Genomic DNA, 21,317 nt, shown 5'->3' on the forward strand with positions numbered 1-21,317 from the left:
TGGTGCGTGTTGTTAAAGATTTTTCCTCTTTATCTCCTAGCTTTGTTTTTGTGGACAGGACAGATATTGATCTGTTTGTAGTTGCGTTCTAAACGCTCAGCGATATGAGGCCGGACGACTATTTAGTATTAGTTGTTGGAAAAATAATTGGAATTTTTCTCAGAAATGACGTATCAAGGTCTCTGCGCTCATTTAAAATTATGGGCGCAGAGGGGGTCATAACGGAAATGGAAAGCAGATTCGGAGCCATTACTGGTTTTTACATTGCACTGTGGCTCATCACTGCCAATCAAAATGCAATAATGAACATTTAAAAAGGGGTGTTTACCATGGTTATTTGTCTGGTACTTGACCTGGGCCAACTGGGAACCATATAGAAATTTGGGTTTATTTGGGCACACACAGACTCCCTATAATTGAGATCCAGGCCTTGTCTTAAAACTTAAAGGCATGGTTTACACAAAAATGCTGATTCTGCTATTCATTGACTGACCCTCATATCATTCTAAACATTTAGGACTTCATGGAAGACACAAGAAAGCATTCTGAAAATTTGCGTAAATTGCTCTTTTCCATTCAGTCACAACGAATGGTTTCAAATTTAAAAAAGGACATAGACGCACCATAAAAGTCTCTTAAAATTTGTGCAAATTCATATAACTAACTATGTGTTTGGGGCAATTTTTCACTCTAACAAGAATTTCCTAATTGCAATTCACCAGACAATACTGAACATGTCCACTCTTTTTAAGCCTGTTCAGACCAAGGGCAATCACAGGTAGAAGTGTTTTTTAAATTGTGCATTTTAACAGACAACTTTATAACAATTATGGCACAGAGAAGCCAGCTGATGAATGATAAAAACATTGACAGCCAGTCAGAGTGATAAATGCTTTACAGAGCCCATTGCCTTTTTTTTTAAATCACCTACTGTAATAATTAATCAGTCTGATAAATTGTATGTAAGAGTTTTGTATCATTTGTGTCAGTTTCACAGTGGAATCTGAGCGTGAGAGAGAGGAGTGGATAGAAGCAGTTCAGGAGTCCATCGTGGAGACGTTGTGCAATTATGAGGTGCTGGAGAAGGTTTGGTTCAACAAGTCCAATAGGATGTGTGCTGATTGTCAGGCTCCTGAGCCGGAATGGGCCTCCATCAACCTGTGTGTGGTCATCTGCAAGAATTGTGCTGGTAAGAAACAATTATGAACAGATCGAGAACAAACACGACAGGAATGGAACGAAACACGCACAAAGCCATAAAAGTTTACTCTGTTCCTCTGTTTCTGTTGTCTTCTGTTGAAAAGTATCATTGGGTATTTTATTTTTAAAGAATATAGTTTTTTTAAGCAAAGTAGAAAAATTGTTTTATTAAGCAAAGATAAATAAATTGATCAAAATCAAAAAAAGTATATAAAAAAAATTGAGCACCGATGTAGGATATTTGAATGATACTATGTATTTACATTGAAGTTAATCATTTAGTGCAATGCACTTATTGTGTACAGTGAATACATGTTTTTACATGTATTTACATTTAGAATTACACTGTTAAACCTGTCCTTAACCTTACCTGTATCCCACCTCAATAGCTGTGAAAGTGTTTTGCGATACAATATGAATGCAATAAGTACATTGTACTTATTTTTCAATGGTTTTGTGGTTCTGTATTCTTCTTCTTTTGCTGTTTTTTAACCTTGGTGATCATAAGAGCCTTATTTTTATTGACGCCAAACTTTTCAATTGTAACTGGAAATATCTTCCCACTGCCTATGATTTTGTCAAGTTACGCCGCAGATTAGCGTGTATAGATAAACTCCTTGAGAAAACTTAACAACTTAATGAATGTGCGGTACATCATCAGGACATCATAGATAGTCACAGAACAACACACAAACAGATTTATGTTTATTCATTTTTATTCTTTCACTGGTTACAGACTAAACGCTCTTTGTAGCCACCTTACTTCATCTCTCCTGGGTTCCTCTGCTCCTTTTCCCAATATCGTGGTTGCTTAGATTATACTGACCACCATTCTGCCATAAATTAACACATTACTTCAGTTATGCAGACATTTAATGTTACATTAGGTCACAATACGGGAGGAAACAGTGGCTGAACGTGTGCAAATGGCTGCTGAATAAGCCATCGAGTGGAGAGACACTTTCCTTAAATGTGCACCGCAGCCTTCATGGGATCTGTGGCACAGACACTTTAATTAGCTACACTTCTGCAGCCGACAATTAGAGCGAGAGCGAAATACTGGGAATATAACGAACAGCTAACGATTAAATGAGAGCAAATTGTCTTTGGTGGGAGACAGAGAGCGTGTGAAAGAGAGAGACAGGTAAAGTGACTTCCTCTTTCTCACGATCTATCTCCCCCCTATTCACTTCGGTTTCTTTTTGCCCCATCTTTTATCTTCCAACACACTCTGATATCAGTCAACATCCCTGGCTATGTGACACACATTTGGGTTTGTCTGTTTCTTTGCACATGTAATTGCAATAAGCTCTTAAAATCGAACTCCGTGATTGGAGACATTCCTCAAGTGAGGCTACGGTTACCATAGAAACTCGTGCTATGCCCATTTTTCACTCTTCCTTTTTTTTAATAGTTTTAAATAAGGTAACAAAGAGAATTTTCTCCACGTTTCTGATGGTTTTTGTTCTCTTCTGATGCTTTAAATAAGGTTTTGTTAAAGCAAACACTGTGTTTAAGGTACTTTCCCGTCTTAGAGGTTTTCTTAGATGGCACTACAAAACCCTTAACGAGTGCCCTTAATGCACACACACTAACACGTACACAAAGCATCTTTAGTCCCGTCGGCTCTCAGGCGGCTCTAATGATCTTTGATGGCAAACTGGTACTCTAAAATGCTACTAATTATGCCGGAAAATCACACACTCCATATTCAAATATGTGTTTCTCCCTGCCATGTTTAATTCATCTGTTTCTCGCATAAACAACGACTACGACGGTGCCTGGAGTTCAGCGAAATAAATGCGCAGACCAACAAACACAATTAATTACTTATGATTCATTAGCAATTAATGGCTTTTTCGCGCCTTTCATTTGCAATTATAGCTGTGGCAGGCTGGAGAAAAGAGTGCTTGGGAAGGATACGATGAAATGTATAATGAGTGTGACTCTGTCTGTATGTGTGTCATATGAGTTGCTTTATGCCGTTTATTGTGAAGTTGTGCTTAGTTGGGATTAAGCAGGATACTTTGTCAGGAAGTTAACAGGGAGTTTTGACCAGTACATTTATATTGTCTGTTTAAGATCAGAATCTGTTTCCAGGTCAGCATCGATTCCTGGGTCCTGGGATCTCCAAGGTCCGCAGTATGAAGCTAGACAGCAGCATATGGACCAACGAGCTCATTGAGGTAACCGATCTGTTGTGGTAGTCACTTCTTACATATTGATTTTAAAGGGATATTTCCATTAAAAAAATGAAAAATCTGCTCACCCTGATGTCATTCCAAAGCCTTAAGATTCTTGCTTACCTTTGAGACACAAAGGAAGATATTTTGGTCGCTCTTTATTTTAAGGTCGAATTCTCACCATTAACAAACCATTATTTATAACTTTTGCCTCATTAAAATTTATTCGCTTTTTTAATAGTAAGGTAGTTGCGAAGGTATTAGGATTAGAGATTTTACAGAATATATGCTTTATAAGTACTAATAAACAACAAATATGTTATTAATAGATAAGCAACTAATTAACAGTTTGAATATTATCATCAAGATCATTTTAAAGTGTTGAAACCTGACAGATTTCTGTCCCTCCATTGGAAGTCTGTTCCATGGAGGAAATGGAGGAATGGAATGGTTTCATTAAAAATATCTTGGTTGTTTTAGAATGACGTGAAGGTGATTTCATTTTTGGGTGATGTAAATTTCTTGTGAAATACATTGTCCTCACTTTCTGTCCCTCTCTTTAGCTGTTTTTAGATGTTGGAAATAAAAATTCCAACAGCTTCTGGGAAGCAAATCTTCCCCCAGAGCAGGAGCTTTGCATGCAGCCATCTCTGGAGCAGCGCGCATCCTTCGTTCGCAGGAAGTACAAAAAAAGAAAGTACAAGAAAGTTCTAGAAGGTCTAAACACTCAAGAGGAGCTCAACAAGGTGTGTGTAAGAGAGCCACTAACGCTGGCCTTTGGCTTAGTGTTTTTTTTCTACCTCATTAAAAGGCCCATTAGGACCGGAGGTGTTGGTCGCTGTGTGTGTGTGTGTGTGTGTGTGTGTGTGTGCGCGCATCTGTTGTTGCTCTGGCTCACCTGGTAGCCCAGGTGTAAATTAGGGTTACCATGGTAACTGGCTCTCATCAATTTTCAGAGCAGGTTGCCAGACTTACGTTAAAACGAAGATTCTGCTTTGACTCATTTTGCACTGCACTAAATAATAAAACTAATACTACAAGTGCTGCAAAGTTACAGTCAGAAAACCAAGTATGGCAAAGAAATTGAACAGATAATTACGGCTGCGTTGAGCGATAACGCGATTTCCTGTTCCGTAAATCAAAATTACGCTGTATTTGCGTGTGTGTGTTTTGATTGTTCCTACTGAGTTTGTCCGTATTACTTTTCCCTAAGCCAAAAGATGCCATTTTTTTCCTCAACGTCAGCACTAAAACAGATCAAGACCGCTTTTGTTTTTCTGGAGAGGGGGGCAAAAGAGAGGGAGCGAGAAGGGGCGAGAGGATTGGAGCTGTGGATTAGGTGTGTGTGAGATGAGAGCAGCACTGGGGAGTTTTCAGGGCTTCTTCTGAAAAAGTTATATGATTGTGTGCGTGTGTGTCAGAGGGAGACAAAGAGAGTGAGAGGAAGATAAAGAATATAGTGCAGGTACATACAGAGGTGAGATTAGATTATAAATGGAAGGGTACGCCTGGGACAGACACAAACAAAATGTTCCAGAAAAATCCTCCCTGTTCTCAAAGTTTTTGTTTAAACCCTGATGTGATATGTGTCTTTAAATTTTGATTTTAGCTCCTGTCTGATACTTTCGTTCAGCCTGAAGTTTCAAGCGGCAGGCAGTGGTTTTGAGTTTAAGAGATTTAACAATGATTCAGAAGTTTTTCTTTTTTTTTTTTTTTTTTTTTGTTGGAAAATAACAAAAAGCTAAATCCTGAAAGTGCTTACATTGTTAGGACCAGCCACAACTGAACTGCTTAATACGCATGCAAATTATGTGAAAATGAATATGTTAAAATGCAGAAAGGTTTGTGTGAAGGTCATATTTAGCAGATGAGAATTATAATTTGCTCAGTGTGATAAAAGTCCCCACCACGATAGATCTTAATGGCATTTCATATAAAAGAAGGCATCCTAATGGCATACACACACACACACACACACACACACACACACACATTTGATAAAGAAGTGACAGTAAAGACATTTACAATGTCGAAAAATCTATTTGATAAAGACTGTTCTTTTTAACTTTTATTCATTAGAGAGTGCTGCAAAAATATGTTGGTTTCCACAAAAATAGTAAGAAATTATTACGTTTCTTGAGCACCAGATCTGCATATTAGAATGATTTCTGAATGATCATGTTATATTGAAGACTAGAATGATGACTGTTGAATTTTATTTCAGTCTTTTCCACCAGTGGCACAATGTATCATTATGTTGTATTAGTATAGTATGCATCTGTGTGTGTTTTTTATCCGGATTGTAGTTAACATTATAAGGTCACCAAATGTAACTAGTGTTACCAATAACTAGTGTTATATACACGTCTTAATTTTGTACAACAAATATGCAGCAAAAGTTCTAAATAAAAAATATGAAATTATCTATAATAATTAACTATAGCATTGTCATCTGTGTAACTGCCACAGTGCATACATCTCATAGCATGCCGGAGAACGTGAGCATCAGGATAAAAAGCAGGTCATTTAAAAAGAGACAAAACAAAATAAATATTCTGATATTCATGCTATTTATTTATTTTTCCACTGTACCTTTTTACTCTCATTAAGACATACACTACCAGTCAAAATTGTGAGGTCGGAAAGATTTGCACATCTTGTGCATTTGTACCTTACAATTCTTTATTATAAAAAGTAATTTATTTCTGTTATGCGAAATAACAGAATTTTCTAATTCTTACATTTTTTATTTGTTACTCCAGTCTTCAGTGTCACGTGATCCTTCAGAAATCATTCTAATGTACTGATTTGGTGCTCACCTTATTATTATCAGTGTTGAAACAATGTTGAATTCTTCAATGCATCATATAAATATATATATATATATAACTAGCTTTTTAATAACAAAAACAAAACTAGCTTTTTTTCTAACAAGATCATTTTAACGCATCCTTGCTTAATAAAAGTAATCTTACTTTAACCTTTAAACGCTAGTGTAAATTTGATGAAATATAAGAAAATAATAGCATATTCTAAAATACTTTTTGCTAGTAGCGTTGACGTCTTGATTCTTCTGTACACGTATGTGTATGTGTGTGTGCTTTACTGTCTCAGTGTCCTTGTTCTCCAGCGGATCTAGCTTGTTTGAGGGGGATCGATAGCTTGGCTGGATCGGACTGTTTTAGATGAAAGCAGTGTTCGACTGAATTACTCCCGCCAACACTCTCTCTCTCTCTCTCTCTCTCTCTCTCTCTCTCTCTCTCTCTCTCTCTCTCCCCTCTCTCGGAGACACACACTATTGTATTTATTGACTCTTTCCTCCTCCATTTCTTTTTAATTGGACCGACTGCATTCTTTCTTTGGATGCCTCGCTTCCTGTCAATGTCAATGTTATTCCGTACCGAGATTCCGAGTAAAGCTGCACGCAACAAACGTTTGTTTTTCACACCGCGCAAAGGAGTGGTACTTTGACAATGTTGTTAGTTAATTCATCATGCGCTGTCAGTTTCAGTGTAGTCTTTGCATGCCGCTGTGCTCTTCTCGTTACTGATGTTCATACAATGTGTTTTGCTGCGTGCGTGCGTGTGTGTCCGAAGGCCCTGTGTGCTGCAGTGGTTCTCCCCGACATCCAGCAAACCATGGCCCTGGTTTTCAGCGGGGCGGATGTGATGTGTGCAACCGGTGACCCTGAGTACTCCACCCCCTATCTATTGGCTCAGAAAGCAGGACAGAGGCTGCAGATGGAGTTTCTCTACCACAACAAACTCTCAGGTGTGTGTGCTGAAGAAAGCTGCACAGGCCTCCATTCTTTGCAGTATCCCGTGAAATGCACGCCAACATATATACGCTACCTTTTCGATGTTCAGTGCGATTTTCGTTTTCGTTTTATTTTTTTGAAAGAAGTGAACACTTTTCTTTGGCAAGGACGCAGTAAAATGATAATTATAAGGAACAACGTTCAAAATGTTTCAAATCAATTGTGTTCTTTAAAACTTTCCGTTCATTAAAGAATTTAGAAAAAAGTTTAGAAAAAATGTTAAGCAGCATATTACAATGATTTTGCGACTGAAGACTGGAGCAATCGATGGTAAAAATTCTGCTTTGCCATCACAGAAATGTTAAAATGCATTTTAAAATGTATTAATATTGAATAAATATTTAAAATTGCATAAGTATTTGGCGATATTCCAGTTTTTACTGCGTTTTTGATCAACTGTATGCAGCCTTGGTGAACGTAAGAGACTTCTTTCAAGCAGCATTGATTTGATTTGATTGACTTTATTCATCCCATAGGGAAATGTCACAGCAGAGCTTACCACAGAATGAATGAATAAATAAATATTAAAAATGTAATAAAAGATTAAATATACCGCATTTCATAGAGCACCCCTTTGTTTCAAGCATCAAAGTATGTACTACACCATGATTATACCATTAAGATTATAAAATCAATCATCTAATATGATATTGATTATTCTATCTTATTAGTTGGCTGCTTTTTGGTGAAAAATGAGATGTTGTTATATTAGAAGTGAACATGTTATCAAATATGCACAAATACGTTTTATTGAATGCAGATACTGAGAAGATAAAAACAGTAATATTGTGAAACATTGTTACAATTTCAAATAAATAGATTTTAAAATCTAATTTATTCATGTGATGGCAAAGCTGAATTATTAACAGTTATTGTTCAAGTCTTCATTATAAAATGAACCTTTAACAATAATTCTAATATGCTGATTTGATACCTAAAAACATGTCATATTATCAGCAATGTTGAAAACATTGAGCTGCTTAATATTTGGATGGAAGCAGTTTTTTTTGTTTTCTTGAATGAATAAAAAGGTAATTTAGTTAGATATTTTTGTACTAGTATGTCTTTATTGTCACTATAATTTAATGTATCCTTGCTGGATGTAAAAAAGCAAAAAAAGGTAATAATTTAATGACATTAATGTGAAAATTAAAAAAAATTGAATCTTTCTGACCCCAACTTTTTGAAGGTTAGCATAGAACATAAATAAGATGCTTTTAATATAGAAGGTTTTAAATACAGTTTAAATACACACTGTGTGGTACTCACAGTCAGATCACAACTGGCATTTCTCACAGGCTAATGGACGACTTCAACACACACACAAGTCCTTACCTCAAGACAGCATTGCCCCTGAAAGTGTCTATAATTAGCTGTAGATTGTGTGCATGTGTGTGTGTGTGTGTCATTACATTGCTCATTTGGGACCTTTACAGGAAGTGTGCCAACGATCCTAATTAAGCTATCCTCCAATCAGCACAGCTCCAAATGTTTTACAGTGTTCTGCCAATGTTTTGTTAAGCTTACTAACATCGTAACAACAGCAGGACAACATTTGCGTAACCTCTAAATCTGTGTGGAGCTATGGCCTCATTAACTTAATGGCTTGTAAATGTGATTCTCAGTCAGATAATTCAGTCGTCATCTTACACACACACACACACACACACACACATTCAGCTTGCAACAAGTTCCGTTGTTTCAATGGAAAATACACATACGCATACATTTGAATATATTACTTATGCAGGTTCTCAGTTCGCATGTTGAAAGCACGTGTGGCAGAGATGGCCAAATTTGACTTCGCCCCGTCCTATCTCATTATCACTTTTAATCCTTCTCGTTCGAACAGAGAGGCATCAGTGGCTGGAGGGAAGAGATGGATGGATGGAAAGATCCCTCAATTAAAAGGCTTTTCAATTAAAGTTATTTGAACTTTTTCCATGTCGGCGACTGGAAATGCGTGATAAAATCTCGTCAGTACTGCCGGCCTTCCCGAAGAAAATTGAACCTGAGCATAGTGGCTAATTGAATCAAAACGTGATAAGGTAGTTGGCGGTAAAAAGGAGTTAAAAGTGAAAGAGGCAAATAAGGAGAGCAGATGAAGAGGTAGAGCAGAGTCAAATTCTAACCTTGAGCTTCCGCTGTTTGTTTGAATGGAAGTTTTACAAGCCTACTAAATAAATAACCTCGGAAAATGAGAAATAAACACATTCAAATGGATGCAATTTAGCTGTTAAAAGCTGTTTGACACCGCGCACGAAGACCGACTCGTTATCGAAAAAGCTTCGAAGGTAAATAGTTTTTAAAAACTTTGAATTTCACTTGAAAGCAGCAGGCACAGCGAGCAGCGTTTGCATATAATGCGACTGATCTCCATATAAACAGCATTTCCCGTCCTCACCACATTATAGGATTATTCCTAATCAGCTGTTCTCCTTTTTCTGTTTAATCTCTCTCTGTTTTTTCTCTCTATAGATTTTCCTAAGCTGGAAGCAGTATTTGACAGCAGTTTTTCGGCTGATGTTCCTTCTTTTATGGATGGATTTCTCTATTGCTCTGTGAACGTCGGTAAGGCCACTCTGGAACGGAAAGGAAGACCCGGTGAGTCCGTCTGTCCTTGCATTCATCCATCCAAACACACACCTCCTCATTTATCCATTCATCCAAATAATTACCTATGAATATTCATCTGCGCTTCCTGTTTATCCTCACCCATGGCTGGAAACGGTTACACCGTATTTGTGTAATATTATTATGCCCCCCTTCATTTGAGTATACCCCATTCTTTTTACACTAAATCCCTCCTAAGATGTTATTCTTTGAAGCATGCTTCCCCGTCGTCTCTCTGGCACCCATTGTGCTCACTCTACCCTCTTCCAAGCATCTGGAGAGGGCCGTTGGTGGTTAGACAGAAGTTCTCTCTAGGGACGGGGCCAGGAAAGGGCCCTACATTAAGCTGGACTCTTGGTGGAGTAACACAAGCATCTGGAGCACATGTTCCACTGTAGGAGCTTGTTTTTTTCCCCTTCATTTTTTCAGCTCGTCTCTATCTTGTATCCCTAGGGACATCTGTCTCAAGCTGTGGTAGCCCGCTTTGGTCCTCTGCCTGTTTTCCCCGATATCACTGTGTGTGTGTGTGTGTGTGCGCGTGTGTTTATGAGCACTGGAAATAAGCAAGCTGTGTTTTAGAATTAGACTCTGATAGTTAAAAATGGTTTAATGCAGTTCTAAGTGTCTTAAAAGTAAATGTGATGACTGTTTGAAAGTTTAAAGAACGTCTGTTATGATAATAAACAGATGCCTCATTATTCTTTGCACGAAAAGAAACTTCAGCAAAGTGGATGAGAATCTGAAAACTTTCCTGCAGTGCCAGTAACGTCATGACCAAACGCTGAAGTGTTCTTGAGAACATTTTCAAATAAGCCACGGTTGCATAAGATGTATAGAAGAAATGTATCCCTTTGTGAAAAAAGCAGCGCTTAATTGTATTGAATATGCACTTGTGGAGCACTGTTTATTTATGAAATAATGGAGCGCTTAAGAACTTTCGTGACTAAGTTCCATGAACAAGTTTCATAATATTTCATAACTTTTAAAAAATGCACTTTGTAATAACGTCAAATTAAATGTTTTACTTGAAAGTACATTTGAGATTCTGAGAACTGTTTTGGCATGTTTTAAAGCACACTTACATTGAGGTGTTGACTAATATACTAAAGCACGTATGAGATAGTTGATTATAAATACTGTAGTGTTATTTGATATTATAATAAATGTATTTATAAGTACTAAATAGCATCTTCCACTGAATTCCTTTACACGTGTAGTTACAAATTTAAGTGCACACCATACAGACAGCCACGCTTTAACCATGTTTTATATTTCAAGTACAATAGTAGTTATCTAATTCCAAATAAATATGCAATTAGGTGGACCAAAAAAAACAAGAACGCTTTATTGTACAGCCATAGTCATTACATACTTAGGTACATTTTATAAGAATTACAATAACCCTTAACCTACCCCATGTAGTAATTTCTTAGGCAAGTTCACTTTAATTACAGGTAAGTGCACATACTGTGAAACGAAGTGCTACCAAATGTTCAACATTACATTTCGTTTCCTCTCGGATATCATTATAAAGTATGTTATTACTTCAATAAGGACTCTTTTTAAAAGCACGCTAAAGTGCACTTTTTCCACAAGGGTGTTATAGACAAAAAAAATCTTCCAGTTTTGACCTAGGTGATGTTAAAGCGGTGGAAAGACCAGAACGTTGTAGTGACGTGGGACCGGCTCCATTCAACACCCTAGTACCCTCCCCAGCAACCGCATTTTCTAGAAAACACTCGGATCACATTATCAGCAAGTAGCAATGCCCTGGCAGCCGTCCACAACACACTCACATAGTGACAGGGACTTTTGCACCGGCAAGTACAAGTCTTAAACTCTTTAGAAAAGCATCTCCACAAAATATGAAAATCTTTCGGTTCTCTCTTGCTTAGAAACTGTAGGTCAGATAACATTTTTTATTTTCTTATTTGGGCTGATTTATAGCTCTAGAGAAACATTAGTTTGCTGCCCCCACCCTGCCCTTTTATTATTTACTGATTTTGTACTTGTAAGACAACGTTGTATAAATATCTTACATGCCTCTTTGAAAGAATTGTAATTTATTTAATTTATTTATTTTATTATAAAAAAACAGTGCGCGGACACATTAATGGTATCGTAATAGTAGAGTCCCCTCTAAAATATTCAGCAGTACTACTTAAACAGTGCATTTAAGCTTGTTTAATCAACAGGAAAATGCTTGTGCCGTTCCTAAAGAAGGACTTTTTCTTTTTTTTAAAGCTCTTCCAGTGAGGTTGCCTTAAAGCCTTTCACGCTAATGGTCTAAAACGCTCTATATAAAACCTAATGTCAATAATTTATGGTTTCGTTCTGGGGATTTTAATAAAAGCACGGTCTGCTGGATTTGAGGCTGTCCGGTTGTTGCACCGAATTCACTTTAAAGTTGTAGAAATATTTTTTGCTACAAGGAGCAAAAACCACACACACCACAGTATATATTTTTTTAAATAGATAACTATCCAATGCGTTTAGGATTTAATCTGAGACACATTTTTCTATTGCTGCTTTTAGTCGTTTCCCCAAAACGGCAGGATCAGAAAACGCAGCTCGGATTTAACCCTTTGGGTTCTGAGGGGTTTAAAGGGCCAGGAAAATTTTGACACGCGCTGACATTTCTGCTTTTTTCAGTTGCATATAAATGGCTAAAGTCTGATAATGATTACAGAATCAGCACGAACTGGGCTGCAATAATATGTGAGCAACATGTATGATTGGGTTTTTACCACTTAGGAATACAACTTCAGCGTTTGAACATTCAAGGTTCACAGTTCGTGATGTTCATCTCTCTCCTCTGTTTCAGTTCGAGGCAGTTTTGTTCTCGTATCAATGGGATATTTTGCTCTTTGTGTCTCTGTTACACTACTCAATCTTTCTGAATTTGACATTCCTGTTTATTTGTTATTCTACAGAACAAGGGCCTGACCAATTCATTCACAGCAGTATTCTGCAGCATTATTGCTAAAAAACTGGATGTCACTGTAAAGGATATTTTTGATTGCGGGTGGGCATACATTTATGTGCTTTGGATTCATGCGCCGTTTAGTGTTGAACTGAGAAAGCGTTTTTAATTCATTCTGTTTCTCATGGAATTCATCCAGTTGAAATTGTAGCTGCAAACTAGATGCGGAATTATAATGAAATTCATAATGATAATAAAGTGTTGCGTTTAATAATACATAGGCTACAGACACAATATATAAATAATTAATGTCGGAAATGCTACCTATATGAATACGTATTTAATGATGCAATTTTATGGGCCGCGGTGGAAAATTTTACTCTCTCACTCTATTATTTATTTGTTGTTATTATCATCATTTTCCCAGAAAGCAGCTAAAGAGAACTTCTGAGTTATCTGTTGTTGTTGGGTTGGACCAAATTAGAATTTTAATTCAGTAAATTCCTCTTCCTGTCACACGTTCCTATGGGACGTTGCCAATTCAATTGAAATTTGCATTCATAAATTGTAAGCATATTCTTAAATTCAGAAATTTGCCCGACCCCGATGTGTGCGCGCGTTGTGAAAGAGTTTGTTTTTCTGTGTGTCTCTGCTGAGTTTCCGCTGACACCCGCAGAGGAACCGTGCTTTTAGGGGAAGAGGAGAAAACAACCACATCTGCCCCTTTATAAATCATGCAGCGGTATTCCTCGGTGTGTGTGTGTACTTGTGAAACGCCCCATGCTCTAAAGGGGATAATGCATCTAAAACAAGCTCCCATTGCCTGTCACTGCTGGTAGCTGTGTGTCTCAGAGCCGGGGCAACTTCTCAATCGAGACTCATTCATTTCTTTCATCTGGATCAATGTTGCGATCCTTTCATAGCAAACAATGTCCATCCGCAATTGAAAGAGGTCCCCCATGAGGTTTCCGCCTGTGTAAATGATAAAACAAGATTATTTTGAGGCACGTCCATTGATGACTAAGCCTCTGAACCGTGCAACGCTGGGCTCCAGACACAAAAATTGCATGAATGTGAGTCACTGTACTCGCACATTATAAATAAATGCTCACTACGATTTGACCTTTAGATTTTCTTTCAACGGTTTTACACTAATGTCTGTTTCACTCTGCACGCGATAGCAGTTCGTATTCTTTTTTCGGCTTCCACGCCATTCACACTGATAGAATAGAGAGCGTACGCGCGTGTTTTGGTGTTGGGCCTTATTTTGCTCGTTCTAAATTAAACTTGGTAGCACGTGCGTTTTAAACCTACTTTTCTGAACATATCTGTGTTTAAAGTAGGGCTGCACGATGCATTGCTTGCGATAGTTACGCGCATCTCGTCAGTAAAGCCTGTTCTTTGGTTGGTAATAATTCTACATCACCTGTTTTGAAATGGAGCTGAAGTTATTACACAGAGCCGTGGTCTACTACGTAATTTGCGCACGTAATCACAGGCAGATAGTGAACGCGATATTGTGTGGCTTGTCAGTGAACTGTGTCCCTGTGTATTAAATGCCGCTCCGTCTGAAAACAGGTGATGCCCTAGTTTAAAGCAATATAAACTACCACAGCAAACTACTCTTTTGTTGTTTGATGACATTTGTTGGGCTCCATGCAAGACTGTGTAGTAAAGTCTGACAGAATCCGGCAGATTCGGTTAGTTTATAGCTCTGGTTTGGGGTTTAGAGTCATTCTGTGTAGATTAATTACCATGTGGTGGCCAATAGGATTCCATTCTTCATGTTCCATATTTTCTCATAAATGACATTTTGCGACCATCAAGTTGTAATAATTGTCAGTGGACAACCCCTGATTACAATGCATGGTTGTAATTAAAGACAATTTGCAACACAGTAGCACAGAAATATTTTTATTGTCTGTGTAGAGCAGCATGTTGTAGATAGATTGTTGTTTTTCTCATGTGTGAACTGTGAAATAGGCCTGATTTTATAGAAGTGATAATTGTTTTGGTTAAGTGATAACCTGTTTTACTGCAGCATCTAATTAATGCGAAATTTTACAATAATATTTATATATATATATATCTATATATATATCTATCTATCTATCTATATATATATATATATATATATATATATATATATATAAATATTAAGGCTGCTAAGCAATTACATGATGTGGCGATTTATTAATCGCACATCAAATCTGAACGAGAAATTAGTCCCAATAGATATCATCAAACAGGCATTACAAAAAGTGTCTTCTGCAAGAAATCATTTATTTTATAATAAAATAGTGTTATAACTTAATGCTCAAAAAACATTTTGTTTTATTTAGAATCAGTTTTAACAGTTTTTAAACCAACCATTATTAATTGTTTCTTTGATTAATAGAATTTCAAAGGAACAGCATTTATTTCAAACTAATTTTTGAAAAAAAAAAAAAAAAGTAAAAGTGAAGCAATTTCTTTCAAAGCAAAACAACAACAACAGCAAAGCATCTAACTGACTACTAACTTTTGAACAAAAATGTATTGTTGATGTGCACGAACAACACAAAACAAGATGTGCGTGCTTCTTAATAGTAATGGCAAGTTCGTATTAGTAATTTGAATTAGTAATTTGTATTTGCATTAGTAATTGAGCTAAATAAATGATTCTCTCAGCAGAACATCCAGCTCTCGGGACTGTTTGCGTATAACCTTGAACGATCACAGGTAAAAACAGCCATGGCCTATGGGTGTATACAAATGCGCAGAAAATAAGCAAAAGGAGATATACACATTTTTCAGGGATGCTTCAGCCTTTTCAAGATTCAAGCACACGTTAGATGTGTATGAAGTATCTAAATGTGCAACTTTACTTATGAAAAGCCTTACAAATCTTCTTTTGATCATTTTCAATTTTAATTTTGACCCCCAGACTTGAATTGAGATGTTGATGTGAATTATTATTATTTTTTTAAAACGGTTTCTGTTCACTTTAAGACCCAGATGAAGTTGAAGTAGACAAAGACCCTTGTCCACATCATGCGCAAATTCAAAAATAATGACTAATGAAAAGGACACCTCTCCATGTTTCCTGACAGCGCTGGTTCAGAGATTATATATCCATACCCTTTGTAAACAAGAAAATGAAAAGACAGTGACAAGAGGGTTTTGCGCACTTACCGCGGTGGCATTTGAGCTGGAGAGGTTCAGACAGATGAGGTGAAGAGGTGTGAGGGAAATAAATACCAGCAATTTATTGTATTACACCGCACTCGATACTGAGAGACGGCCACATCGGATAGTTGTTGATAGTAAATGCCAGCTGCCTGTGGACTCGCGCGCGTGTGTATGCACAAGCCACGTTAACGTGTTGTGATATTGCCAAACAGTCACCAAATACCAACGCTGTCACCTGAAGTTTTTCCACTGATCAACATTTTGTTTCGTACCATCGCTTTGCAAGTTAAATATCACTCTGAATGTCACACGGATAACCCCTCTTTACCCATAATGTAGTGTTTCTTGACTCTCGTCATGACATTGCCGACAGAAACAGTTTGTTCCGGCTAACTGGATTAACGAAGTGCCAGTTTTATAGATGAATCAGGTTAGGCGTTGTCAGGAACAAAACATTGTGTCACGGTAACACCAGGATGCTGTTAAGATCCACTATTTTGTCTAATAGCTTCCCTCTGGAAACATCACACAAGCCCTATCCTCCGTGTAAGAGACCATCAGTATTTTCACGAAACAGATGACAGCAGTATTATGTGAAAATGACTTTTGCTCTGAATATTTTAGAGTGTGTTGAACAAAGCTAGTAGCGCTTAACTAACTTAATGTAATAGTTAGAAAAAGAGTGTAACATCTTATTTAAATATTTATGATGAACAGAAGCTCTCTCAGATCGCGTAGAATCTCTTGGATTTTAGTACTTAATGTGCTCTCTTTACAGGCCTTAACATTCCTTGATGTATCTTTTATAGATTTAAACTGCACTTTTATGTGATGTCAAATAGGGTATAAAAAGCTTTTTGGTAGTATTAATGTTTTTGTTGCATTTTTAAAGAGCTCTTTAAAGGCATTCAGAAAACTCATAAAATGAAATATCAGTGTTTCTGATATTTCACATAATGAAACGTCGGTTTGTTTGATTAAATCCTTTTTTAAATGTTTGCCTTGGGAGGAAACCGTTATTTGTTGCCAGATTTACGCGTGCAATTCAACACACTGGTGTTGAGTAAAGCACTCGTGAAATCATACAGTTTTGAATTACATATAATTCTCTTCCGACATTACTTATCATAACCTGTCCTGCACCCAGTGAGCGGCTGTGTAAAGTGAAAGTGGTGTTAAGGGTAATACTCACAATCAGAAAACTGCTGACTAAAAGGACTGAGCCAATAAGTGAACTGTACTGATAGGACGCTAGGGATTTAAGTATCTGATCAATTATTTATTACTTGAACACAAACATAATAAGTTAGATAAGCTTGCATTCGTTAAGATCATTTGAATAATGTATGGCTAAACCACATTTTTGAGTTTCTTTTTTTCTCGAGTAGAGCGGTTCCAGTTTTGAACAAAACTGTTTCTCATTACTCTTCATGGATCATAGCTGGTTTACATTTTTAAGAATTCTTTAAGCATTTTGAAACCTTTTTTAATGTCTTTAAAATAGTGGTGGATAATGAATTCATAAAGTGATGACTGTGGGTTAATCCACCATTTAAGGGGCTGTGAATCTGCTCTTAATTCTTAAGAACAGTGATACAACATATCCACTTAAGGAAATAAGACCAATCTTACGCATCGTTCACCCATTGTTGTCACTGGCCTTCTTTAGAAACTCTTTGAATATATATGAAACTATATTTATATGGAACATATAAAATGTTAAAAGGTAGTCTGTTTTTTTTTTACGCAGTACCGAGTATGTGGTTGCTGACAGATTCCATGTTGATGACATTCATCCTTCAAAGCAACTATCACTAACTATTAATAAGCAACAAATTAAGAATTTATTGAGAGAAAAGTCATAATTAATAGTGAATGTTCCCTGTTATGAAGTGTTACTAAATGTACAATGAAATCTAATACTCAGCAGTTAAATCTGATGTTTTTCTGTTTGTATGTGTTTCAGACCTGGTCCGCCGTTGGTGTACGCTGGAAGGTGGATTTCTTAGTTACTATGAAAATGAGAAGAACGCGACACCCATAGGCCGGGTTGACGTGGGCGACGTAGTGAGCCTGGCCATCAACAACACTGAAAACATCACCGAAACAGGGTCTGGGTTTTCCCCCTCCCTCTCCCTCTCTTCCTCTTTCTCTAATACTCTCTCGCTAATGAACTCATTCTTTTGTGGCTCAGAGGTTACAGAAAGTGTTTCAGATGTGACCCCACCTCAGAGTTTCTACACGCTAACAAACGCTAACAAGAAACGAGAGAACACCGGCACGGCGGCTGACCTATTACCCGATTAGCCAGAAATCCCCCTTTTTCTTGAATTCTTTTGCTCTTTTTACTGTAACAAAAATATCCCCCCTGTCCAAAAAATGTGGGCCACAAGTCAGAGCTGTTAAAGCCATTAAGAGAGTGACCTTTCCCCCTGGATTAATCTCTAGCGTTCAGCTGTTTATTGTAAGAGCAAAAGACTAACGGAGATTAATCACCATCCTTTCTTTTTCACAGCTGTGAGGATGTGGGCACGTGTGTGTTTCAGTCACTTTGTGCATGCGTGTGTGTGTGTGTGTGTGTGCTAATTGTGCTGTTTCCACACCTCCCCCAGGCCAGTGTTCACCTTTGAGTTGTACCTGCGCTCTCAGAGAGTTCTGGTGTTCGGAGCGGAGACCTCGGACGCACAGCAGGATTGGACACATGCCATCACCAAGGTTACACTCACTCCAACACATAAAATAACTCTTAAAAGATTCAGCGCAACTTTAGCATTGCAGGGGTTCGGCATGTGTGTGCGCGTCTGTGTTTAAATATGAATTGCAGCGCTTGCCGTACTGTGCTGTACGCGGCGACTCTTGAAGGTCATTTTATTGTGTCTTTGTCCCTGTTGTGTCGGTGTGCGTTAGTGTTTTTCTTGTGCGAGTGGGTGTATGCTATTACTCCTTCAAACAGATCCATCTCACTTGCCTCTCATCACTCACTCACTCACACACACACACACACACACACTCGCACATATTCCCATTTAAGTGAAGTGTGGAGGTGCTAGTGTCTAGGCTGAAGTGTTTGCGTAACTCTGAGAGCTCAGCTAGGGAATGTTCAAAGGGTGTTTGTGTTTGTACTTCTATCTGTATATGCCGGTTTAATGCAACTCCAGGGTTAGCTGTAGTTTCTGTTTGACAGAAAACACTAGAAACTTCTTTGTGTGATCTGCACAAGCCCCTGACTTTTAAATGTTTTCTCTCTGCATCTCACGCGGCTCCTCTGTCTAATGTTTTTCTCTCTCGTTTCAGTGTTTCGTCCCTGCAAGGGCAGATGCTCTGCTGAGGCAGGACGGCGAGCTTATTGGCCGACTGCACTATAAAGAGGGGCACGACCTTTATCATTGGCGAATGGGATGGTTTGCTCTGGCGGGCTCAGAACTCTACTTCTGTTCTGGAGATGAAGATGAAGAGGAGGGAGTTCTTCAGCTCAAACGCCTACAGGAGCTTAGTGAGGACAAATACGCATGCATACCAGTCGAATGAAAGATATTAAGGGAATAGTTCACCCATGTTTTTTTCTAACCTTTGTGACTTTCTTTCTTTTGTTTAGTTTTTTTAAAAAAAAACATGAATATTCTTTTTAATATAAGCGAAAGTAAATGAGACTAGGAAAAAAAAAAAAAACTCATCATTACAATTTATCATGAAAATCACCAATAAATCTAAACTTACTTGATAGCTTTGTGTGAGAGGAAAAGTGCTATTTTAGTATTGTTTATATACTATACTTATAGTATTTATTTCGAATCAGCTTTGATTTTACATATTTACAGTTTTGTATTTGTTTTTTTTTGCCGTGTGTATAGCTATTTTTATGGATTTTTTTTTTCACAAATTTTAGTACCTCATCCAATATAAAAAATTAAATGGAAAAAAATAGGCATCATTTTTTTACAAATTTTTTTTTTCAGCTTTATTTACATTTAGTCATTCAGCAGACACTTTTATCCAAAGTGACTTACAAATGAGGGAAATGCAAACAGTCAAAATCAACGAGAACAGCAATGATATGCGAGTCTAAGTAAGCTTGACATAGCAACAGGTAGCAAGGTTTTTTAAATTGTTTAATAAATTAAAAAAGAAAACAGAATAGAAAAAGAATTGAGCAAACTAGCGTTAGAAGCGGCCTGTTTTGCCTTTGTTATTTATATAATAAAAAAGAAAACAAATAAAATAAAAAATATTAGATAAGCTAGTGTTAGTTTTTTTAAAGAATAGAATTACAATAGACAGCGCTAGAGTTAGTGGGTCAAATAAAGATGGAAGAGATGTGTTTTTAATCGATTCTGGAAAATGGTTACGTATAATCATTTCAATTACCAATTTTCAGTGATTTCAATTTTTTTGTAGTTAATAACGGCATAGGTGAGGAACAGATTATGTTTTTAATTTTTCAGTGGTTCATTGAAAATCTTGTCATCTGTCCTTGCTCCTTTCAGCCTTTACGAGAGTCCATTAGAGAAGTTGCAATGTCTGACTGGCAAACAAACTGTTATTATAAGGCAGGCCTTGAATTAATTCCAGTTTCAATGGTTTTTTCTCCAATCGATCTGGTCTGATTCTCAAGTTCAGTTTACTGACTACTGATCTGATTTACTGATTAACTGATCTGATTGCAGTGGTTAACAGGTCACTCGAGACAAATAACAGTAAAGTATCCTTTTTGAAGCTTGGAAACGATATTCTCTAATGGATGTAACTGCATCCAGCGCATTATTCTCCCTTTGTGTTCTACAAAAGAAAGAAAGTCACTCAAGATTATAGTTTCTGGTGAACTAATCCTGAAATTGGCCACTAAAAGTGTGCTTGTATATGTGCTTTTAATTCTAACAACTTGCATTTTTAGGATCATCCGTTTAAAAAGATTGTCCATATTGTCTGTTCTTTTAATGACTGCATTAGTGATGTGTGAGGTAAAGTGAATGCATGAAACCATTTTCTTGAAATCTCATATGAAATACTAGACCTAGTCTTCTGTGGCTTTTTTCTATGTCTATTGCTTGTATTTCCTCGTTGGCATTCAGTGTGCTAATGTTTGACTCCGTTCCCACGTCTCTAAAATGCTCGTCTGGTCACACGTCTAGTCTGTCTCCAAGGGAGACCGCGGTTGCCGATGGCAATCGTGTTTGGGCGGGAGGTAGTTGACACGAGTTGGCACCCATGGACCAGATTTGCAACATTTTCAATCAATTGCGCTAGAACGAGGCGGGAAAAATCAATGAATCTCTTTTTTTTTCCTAATCCGTTCAAGGCCAAAAAAAGGATCAAATCCAGAAAGCCAACATACTCGGGGCAGGATTAAGAGGGTGATGCCTCAACAGTTCGCGGAGCCTTGAAATGTAGCGTGGCACGCTAACGAACCGTC

The 21,317-nt window shown here is 37.4% G+C and overlaps 1 protein-coding gene across 4 annotated transcripts in view; it reads left to right on the forward strand.

Annotated features, from left to right (window-relative positions):
- The window catches only part of arap2 (ArfGAP with RhoGAP domain, ankyrin repeat and PH domain 2), a 77,880-nt gene that overhangs the window by 34,531 nt on the left and 22,032 nt on the right, over nt 1-21,317 (forward strand). For all 4 annotated transcript variants that reach the window (XR_006251374.1, XM_043244640.1, XM_043244638.1 and 1 more), the window contains exons 11-18: nt 990-1,189; nt 3,301-3,386; nt 3,947-4,129; nt 6,980-7,154; nt 9,679-9,804; nt 17,874-18,018; nt 18,520-18,622; nt 19,202-19,400. Coding sequence is in view for 3 of the 4 variants with exons in the window: in XM_043244640.1 (XP_043100575.1) it covers nt 990-1,189; nt 3,301-3,386; nt 3,947-4,129; nt 6,980-7,154; nt 9,679-9,804; nt 17,874-18,018; nt 18,520-18,622; nt 19,202-19,400 (1,217 nt within the window). In the remaining variant the exon portion in view is untranslated. The remainder of the gene's footprint in view (nt 1-989; nt 1,190-3,300; nt 3,387-3,946; nt 4,130-6,979; nt 7,155-9,678; nt 9,805-17,873; nt 18,019-18,519; nt 18,623-19,201; nt 19,401-21,317) is intronic.

This window comes from Puntigrus tetrazona, chromosome 7, assembly GCF_018831695.1.
Source record: "Puntigrus tetrazona isolate hp1 chromosome 7, ASM1883169v1, whole genome shotgun sequence".
Classification (NCBI taxonomy): Eukaryota; Metazoa; Chordata; class Actinopteri; order Cypriniformes; family Cyprinidae; genus Puntigrus; species Puntigrus tetrazona.